This window comes from Primulina tabacum, chromosome 12 (assembly GCF_025594145.1).
Source record: "Primulina tabacum isolate GXHZ01 chromosome 12, ASM2559414v2, whole genome shotgun sequence".
NCBI lineage: Eukaryota > Viridiplantae > Streptophyta > Magnoliopsida > Lamiales > Gesneriaceae > Primulina > Primulina tabacum.
In genome coordinates, this window is record NC_134561.1 from 22,650,156 (window position 1) to 22,659,352 (window position 9,197).

The window sequence follows — 9,197 nt, forward strand, 5'->3', positions numbered from 1 at the left end:
AGCGAAGCGCTGCCGCAGTCCAGCCACCGTGGTTTTCACGTTTTTCTTCAAGAAGTTTAAAGTAAGTGGGCTATTTTTAATGTTAAAAATTTAGGTTATGCATATGGGATTTTTTCGAAATTTTGAAAGAAAATTTAAGAATCGAGTACAATATTTCTTCTACCCCGTTCTTGTATTGTCATACGTTTTTAGCACTGTGAGAAGTCAACCGTATATGGGTGGTAATCCCAACTATGACGTACCCTTACGCGGTGGGGGACATAACCGCTATACGGCCTCGCACCCTTAGAGGAGTAAAAATTAGGGACTGACGTCAGTAAACCATAGAAGATAGATAAATCGCTGTGCTTGGTAAAGGTTATGCATGTGAACGTTATTATGCCAGTATGTGTTTTCTTTTGAAATTTATGCATGTTGTTTTATTGTGCTCAATATTCCCCCACTTGCTGAGTATTCCCCAAATACTCACCCCCCTTACAACCTTCCCAAATAAGCCCGAAGAAGAACTCGAGGATGAGGAGTCCGAACAGTTTTGGGGATGGTGAACACTAAAGGAATTTAGTTCAAGTTATTTTTTTCGGTTCCACATTATAAACTCTGTCGTTTTAGTTATTTCATTTGTCAGTTGTAAAGAAAATGGTTGTTTTTTTTTGCGAATTTATGAAATAAACTGGTTTCGGTTTATACTGTGCTACGAGGCTGGTTGTTTTTCGATTGTGTGATTGATGAACAACGCCGGTGTCGACCAACCCCGGTCTCGGGGCGTGACATTTTAGTGGTATCAGAGCCGCCAGGTTCATAATCCGAGTGGGAAAAATCGAGTTTAAAAAAAAAAAATTTCGGCCAAATAGCCCCTACGCGCGCCGCCGCGTTTTTCGCTGATTCCGGCCGCTGCCAGTAGTGTTTCTTTGATCGAAGACCAGATATAGGACCGCCTTGATGAGACGAACAAAAGCCCTTAAATAATTTCAGATTTTGCGTTCGGATGCAATAGGAATTTCAGATCTACGGATTTGGCGTATGAACCCTAACCCGAAAATTATTTTGTCCAATTACCCTATCAATCTTACTCCGATTTTCAATTAATTTTACCTAAACAATCTACGATCCATGGGTAACTTTTCCCAACAATAAATTTTGGGATCGGATCAAGAAATCAAAAACGCCCAATTTCAAGGGAGTTGACCGATTTTGAGCGAGTTCCGGCCAAATTAGGCAGTTTTCCGACCGATTCTGGCCATGCCGTCACCGCTTCCGTAACCTTTACCCCGTCGCCGACATACTCCTCTGCTCCGACCGTACTCCGGCGAGTCAACCCGGCGAATCAACTCGGCCGAATCATCGAGTCAACCCGCCAGCTTTAACCTCCTATTTTCGGAAATTTTTCTAAAAATGCATATATATTTCGATACCCTGCTCTATTAGTTCTTGATATTTATTTTATCCTATTTTTGATATTCTGAGCATTTCCTTTCTTTATTGTTTCAGGAAATGGCTCGTTTCCGTGTCACCGCTCGTAAGAAAGTGACCCCAATTACTCTTAGGGAGACGACCCAGCTGGATAATCACCGACCTCGCACGCGCGCTCAGGCTGCTATACGTTTAAAAGAATTGGCCCTCATGAACCTGGATGCGACTATCAAGAGGCTGAGAGCTAGTAATCTCGAGAGGAGGCAGCAAGTGGAAAATCTCACTACCAAACTAGAGGCAGCCGAGAAAAGGATTGACGAAGTCTTCCAAATATTCGAGCTCACTAAGGAGCAAAATTCCGAGCTTCGAGACTCGTTAACCATAGCAATGGGTCAAGCCAAGCAGGCTAGGGAAGAAATGGATAGGCGCACCGTGGAGTTAACTGATGCACGACTAAAGGACAAGAAGAGGATTGATGAGTCATGGGGCATGATGATGAAGTTGTCTGAGAGTAATCAAAGGCTATCCAAGGAAGTGGACAAAGGTAAAATGAAGAAAAAAGAGCTCCTCGAGAAAAATAAGGCAAATGGTATACATGCAAGAAATGAATTGAATGACGCGATAGGAAAGATTCTGACCCACAGGGAACAGATTGCTGAGTTGGAATCGGAAAATCATAGTCTTCAGATGCAACTGGCAGATTTCTTAGACCCAGAGATGCCTGATGACCCCGAGGAGGAAGAAGCCCCACCTGATGTGGCAATGGAAAATGGCGAGATAGCAGATTAGAACGTTTAGTGGACCATTTTTTTTTTAGTAGTTTCTTTCCGTTGTTGCTACATTTTCTTTTGTTCAGTACATTTTTATTTTATCTAGATTGGTCATGTTCACTTATTTTTCCTGTTTGAGAAATCAATAAAATATTTTATTTGTTCCATTGATTTCAATTTACTTCTACGCCATTTATTGCATGAATCCTACCAGTACAAATTCTTAGATCTTGTGATTGTAGGAAATGGCCGGCAGACCCCCAAGACAGAACCGCAACCCGCGTTACGCTAATACCGATCGCGAAAACAGGCAAGAAAATAGACAGGAAAACAGGCAGGAGGATCGACAGGAGAATGGACCCCCGCCTGCCATCAATCTAAGCCGAGCCGATCTTATGGCCATAGCCACCATAGTGGCGACAACACTGCAAGGATTGGGAAATCCGAACGCCAATCAACCACCTCCACCACCACCACCGAATGGAATAAAATTCCATTACGAATCCCTTCGTAAGAACAGGTGTCCGACTTTCAGAGGGGATGCCGATCCTGAAATTGGCCAGAGTTGGCTAAAGAGCGTGAGACTCAACTGCGACTATTGGAAGTCCCCGAGGCACTCAAAGTAGATGTGGTTGTGCCTTTCTTAGAGGATAGAGCAGCTAAGTGGTGGGAAGCAGTCTCACCAGCCATGATCGCTACCGGACCAGTCACATGGCAGAACTTCCGAGAGACATTTCTGAAACAGTACTACCTAGCAAAAGTCAGATTGCAGAAGTTGAGTGAATTTGAAAATCTCACTCAAGCTCCAGATATGTCCGTAGTGGAATACACATCTCAGTTTAATGCCCTTGGGTCGTATGCTCCGGCAATCATGGCGGACGAAATTTTGAAGCTGCACCGGTTTAAGAGAGGATTGAACAGTCGAATCCAGTCAGCCTTAGCAGTTTATCAGCCCGCCAATTTTGCAGATCTTATGGGCGCAGCTATTCGAGCTGAAACCGAAATTCGCCGAAGAGAGGGAGAATATAAGAACAAGCGCCCTCTTACTGGTCAGTCTTCACAGGGTGGACAAAAGTTCAGGAAGCCCAGTCAATCAGGCGGACCTTCTCCAGGGCAACCCTCCACGGCAAACCACCAAGGACTCAAGTCGTGCCCAACATGCAATTTCAGACACACAGGGGAGTGCCGAAGAGCTAGTGGTGTGTGCTTCGGATGTGGGAAATCAGGGCACCGAATCGCAGAATGTCCTACTGCCGCCAATCAAGCAGCCGGGCCCAACAAAGGAACTGGGTCGAAGGTGGGAGCTAACCCCAACAAACCAAATGAGAATAAGCCTAATGCCAGGGTATTCGCTATGAATCAGGAAGAGGCGGACGACGCCAATGAAGTCGTATCAGGTACCATCTTACTTCAAAAAGTACCTGCCTATGCATTGTTTGACTGTGGTGCTACGCACTCTTTTGTGTCTAAGAGGTTTGCTAAGAAAGTAGGACTTAAGCCCGAATCTCTAACTGAACCTTTTCGGATAGCCACACCTACGAGTAAGACCATAGAAACTCATGAAATTCACAAGGATTGTAAGATCGGTATCGTTAATCAGACTTTCAGTGCCGACTTGATACAATTGGTTATGGTCGATTTCGACATCATTCTAGGGATGGATTGGTTAGCCAGTAATAATTCCATAGTGGACTGTAAAGGGAAAAGAGTTAAGCTCCGAACCCCAAATCAGGCAGAGATCGTGTATCATGGTAAATCCAAGGAACGAAAATCACTCCTTTCCACTTCCCAGGCATGGAAGGCCATGAAATCCGGAGACGATATCTACCTAGCAATGGTCAACGAAGTGCAAGGAGAAGTCGAAATGAGGATAGAAGACATCCCAATAGTATGTGAGTTCCCGGATGTTTTCCCAGAAGAACTCCCAGGGACAGTTCCAGACCGCGAAGTTGAGTTCGAAATTAATCTGGTTCCTAGTGCAGCACCAATCTCTAAAGCACCTTAGAGGATGGCGCCAGCTGAACTCAAGGAGCTAAAAGAGCAACTCCAAGAATTGCTGGACAAAAAGCAAATTCGACCTAGTGTGTCCCCATGGGGAGCGCCAGTACTCTTTGTGAAGAAGAAAGATGGGAGTATAAGATTGTGCATCGACTATAGGGAACTGAACAAGATCACTATCAAGAACAAGTACCCTCTTCCGAGAATAGACGATCTATTTGACCAGCTCAAGGGAGCCGCAGTCTTTTCTAAATTGGATCTGAGGACTGGATACCACCAACTGAAGGTCAGGGCTGAAGATATCTCCAAAACAGCTTTTCGGACAAGATATGGGCATTATGAGTTCACAGTGATGCCTTTTGGGTTGACCAATGCGCCTGCAGCCTTTATGGACCTAATGAACAGAGTGTTCAAACTATTTTTGGACCGGTTTGTAGTGGTATTTATTGATGAGATCCTCATTTATTCTCCCAACGAGGAAGAACATGAAGAGCACCTCCGCCTTGCACTACAGACACTGAGGGAGAAAGAGCTATATGCTAAGTTTAAGAAATGTGAGTTCAAGCTTAAGAGTGTATCCTTTTTGGGACACATAATCTCTGAAGTAGGAGTATCAGTGATTCCCAAGAAAGTGGAAGCAATTACAGAGTGGCCAAAACCTAAGAATGCCACCGACATCAGAAGCTTCCTTGGACTAGCAGGTTATTACAGAAAGTTCGTTGAAGGTTTCTCTTCAATCGCCATACCACTGACTAGACTCACTCAGAAGAATTCCAAGTTCATCTGGGACGAAGGTTGCGAGAAGAGTTTTCAGACATTAAAAGAAAAGCTCGCATCCACGCCAGTACTAGCCTTACCCACTGAAGACAAGGAATTCACCATCTACAGTGACGCTTCTAAGGAAGGTCTGAGATGCGTACTCATGCAAGAGGGAAGAGTGATCGCCTACGCATCAAGGCAGTTAAAACCGCACGAGCAGAACTATCCTACGCGTGATCTGGAGCTAGCAGCAGTTGTCTTTGCCTTAAAAATTTGGAGGCACTATCTCTATGGTGCCAAGTGCGAAATTTTCACAGATCACCAGAGCCTGAAATACATGTTCACCCAAAAGGAACTTAACATGAGGCAAAGACGGTGGATCGAACTATTGAAAGATTACGACTTGACTATAAGTTACCACCTAGGTAAAGCGAACAAAGTGGCCGATGCTCTGAGTCGGAAAAGTGGAAACAAGATCACTCTGGCTTCACTCTCCGCTCAGCCATGTCTGCAAGAGACCGTCAAGATAAACCAGGATCGAGACCCTGAACTAAAGAAACTTAAGGAACAAGTCGAAAACGGGAAGTCTCAAGATCTACAAATTGATGACAAGGGAGTCATTTGGATGAAAGGACGACTGTGGGTACCAGACAGCGGTAACCTCCGCCAAGAAATATTATCAGAAGCACACAAGTCCAAGTTTTCAGTCCATCCAGGCAGTACAAAAATGTACAGAGACCGTAAGAGGAATTTTTGGTGGAACGGAATGAAAAGAGATGTGGCAATATTCGTCTCTAAGTGTCAGGTTTGTCAACAGGTCAAAGCAGAGCACCAGCGACCCGGAGGATTATTGCAACCGTTGGAGATGCCTGAGTGGAAGTGGGACCATATCTCCATGGACTTTGTGGTAGGATTACCAAAGTCAAGGCAAGGTCAGGACAGAATATGGGTAATTGTAGATAGACTTACAAAATCTGCACACTTCCTACCTGTCCGTATGAACTACAATCTGGACAAATTAGCTACATTGTACATGGACAATATTGTAAGACTTCATGGAGTACCAGTGAGCATCCTGTCTGACAGAGACCCAAGGTTCGTCTCGCGCTTTTGGAAGAGCTTTCAAGAGGCCATGGGAACGAAAGTAACCCTAAGTACGGCCTATCATCCTCAAACCGATGGACAAACGAAGAGAACCATCCAAACTTTGGAAGATATGCTGCGAGCATGCACTCTTGAATTCAGTAGCAATTGGAGCACTCATCTACCTTTAATTGAGTTTGCTTACAACAACAGCTATCACATCAGCATCGGAATGGCCCCATACGAAGCTCTTTATGGAAGGAAATGTCGATCACCACTTTATTGGGATGAAGTGGGAGAAAAATCAGTAGTAGGACCCGAGCTCGTGCAGATAACAGTAGACAAGGTTACAGTTGTCCGAGAAAAACTCAAGGCAGTTCAAGACCGACAAAAGAGTTGGGCAGATCTGAAAAGAAGGCCAGTGGAGTTCAACGTTGTTGAGAAGGCCTACGTAAAAGTATCGCCTATGAAAGGAGTTGTCCGATTCAGTAAAGCTGAGAAGCTAAACCCTCGTTACGTAGGACCCTTTGAGATTTTGGAAAAGGTGGGCACACTAGCATACAGATTGGCCCTGCCACCAAGCATGTCTAGAATTCACAACGTTTTCCACGTGTCCCAACTACGGAAATACATCTCGGACCCAAGCCACGTGTTAGAAGCAGAACCGCTCATGATCGAAAGTAACTTGGGAGAAGAGCTGAAGTACGAAGAAGTTCCCATTAGAATTGTGGACACCAAGGACCAAGTGCTAAGACGACGAATTATTCCCTACGTCAAGGTACAATGGTCGAACCACACCGAAAGAGAAGCCACGTGGGAGCTAAAAGAAAGGATGAGAAACCAGTACCCGTACCTCTTCGGAGACCAAGCCAACCCAAGTTTCGAGGACGAAACTTCCCATAAGGAGGGAGGGATGTAAAATCCAAGAATTTTAAGCTTTATCATTTAAGTTTTTATCACGATAGTATATTTTGGATACCAGGATTTATCTAATTTGAGGATGTGAGATTTGTAAGATTTTACCAAGATTGAATAATAATAATATCGTGTATATTATTTGAAATTTCGCAGATAAATGTCTAAGATTTGAGTTGATATGGAGATATCGGGATATAAATCAGACAAATGATAATAAAATCTCTAGAATTCGAAATTTATCAGTGTATATATATGCAAATTTCGAGATTTGCATGGGATAAAAGATTTAAATTTCGAACAAATGACGGATAGATATATCACGATTCGAGATAAAAGATTTAAGTCAGATTTCAACGCGATATCACTCGATCCCGATAGCAGCCAACCCCTATAAATAGGAGGGCCCTGTATTCGAAAATCACACCTCACACAACACACTCAAATTTTCGAAAATAGTGCCTAGTCTCCTTAGGAATTTTCGAGCACAGCGAAGCGCTGCCGCAGTCCAGCCACCGTGGTTTTCACGTTTTTCTTCAAGAAGTTTAAAGTAAGTGGGCTATTTTTAATGTTAAAAATTTAGGTTATGCATATGGGATTTTTTCGAAATTTTGAAAGAAAATTTAAGAATCGAGTACAATCTTTCTTCTACCCCGTTCTTGTATTGTCATACGTTTTTAGCACTGTGAGGAGTCAACCGTATATGGGTGGGAATCCTAACTATGACATACCCTTACGCGGTGGGGGACATAACCGCTATACGGCCTCGCCCTCTTAAAGGAGTAAAAATTAGTGACTGACATCAGTAAACCATAGAAGGTAGATAAATCGCAGTGCTTGGTAAAGGTTATGCATGTGAACATTATTATGCCAGTATGTGTTTTCTTTTGAAATTTATGCATGTTGTTTTATTGTGCTCGATATTCCCCCACTTGCTGAGTATTCCCCAAATACTCACCCCCCTTACAACCTTCCCAGATAAGCCCGAAGAAGAACTCGAGGATGAGGAGTCCGAACAGTTTTGGGGATGGTGAACACTAAAGGAATTTAGTTCAAGTTATTTTTTTCGGTTCCGCATTATAAACTCTGTCGTTTTAGTTATTTCAATTTGTCAGTTGTAAAGACAATGGTTTCTTTTTTTGCGAATTTATGAAATAAACTGGTTTCGGTTTATACTGTGCTACGAGGCTGGTTGTTTTTCGATTGTGTGATTGATGAACAACGCCGGTGTCGACCAACCCCGGTCTCGGGGCGTGACAGAGGCTGGACTTGGTGGTTAAGGGCTAGAGGCGAAGCTAGCCTAGGTTCGAATCATATTAGGACTAGGACTCTTGTGCAGAAAAATTCAGTAGCTTTCTAGGCATATTCAATCGACTTAATGGGCTGGAATTTGGTCGGATATGGGTTAGTTAGGTGTTATTAAGCTTTGGTTCAAGTTTGGTAAAGTTTGGTTAACTTTCGAGTCCATACGAGTCAAAACTAGGAAGTACGTCTAAGTTTAAAAACGAATAGGAAAACACCTAGATTTAAGCTTAATAAAATTATGAAAAATTATATTTAAGTTTAATAATTATTAGAAGTCTAAGTTTTTAATTTGGGAATTTTATATTAAGGTTTGGTTTAATTCGGGATTAAAACGCATTATTACGTCACATTTAAAGATTAAATTAAAAGTCACCGATTTATGCCAAATAAAAATATGAGAAAATTAATTTAGGCTTAAATAATTATTTGGGACATGTTAGAGTCAATGAATTCAAGAAAATATCAAAAACTAGAAATTATACGTTCAGAGGTAAAACGGTCTTTTTACACCTAGAAATTAGTAAACGTCATGGCAGTGTCCTGAATGATGTTTTATGTGATAATATGATTATTTTCAATGGTTATGTATGTTATGAATTTTTATATGTGTAAATATGATTTTGAAATGTTCATGAATTATTAAAGATTAAATTGGACATGTAAAAGATATGTTGCATGCTTGGTTTCAAAATAAAATGATATTATATGCATGTTTTTATTAAGTGATGATAACATGTTGAAGGACGTGAAGGGATTGTGACTACTACATGTTGGAAATATCGTGAGGGTTATGGTCCCAGTGGGAGCCCGACGATCGTGTTTCCTTGGATACGGATACGAATACGAATACGTGATACGAATACGAATATGTTAATACGTAGGCCAAGGCCCAGTTGACCGGTGAGAGTGTTGCTGGTGTCCCCTCCGCCCAGTACCGTGGGTTTTTTTTAGATGGAT

The 9,197-nt window shown here is 42.5% G+C and overlaps 1 protein-coding gene across 1 annotated transcript; it reads left to right on the forward strand.

The window, feature by feature from the left end:
* Positions 1-2,868: 2,868 nt before the first annotated feature.
* On the forward strand, positions 2,869-4,185 carry LOC142520269 (uncharacterized). The gene has a single exon (XM_075623272.1). It carries the CDS (start codon positions 2,869-2,871, stop codon positions 4,183-4,185), a length of 1,317 nt encoding a protein of 438 aa, XP_075479387.1.
* Positions 4,186-9,197: the final 5,012 nt, after the last annotated feature.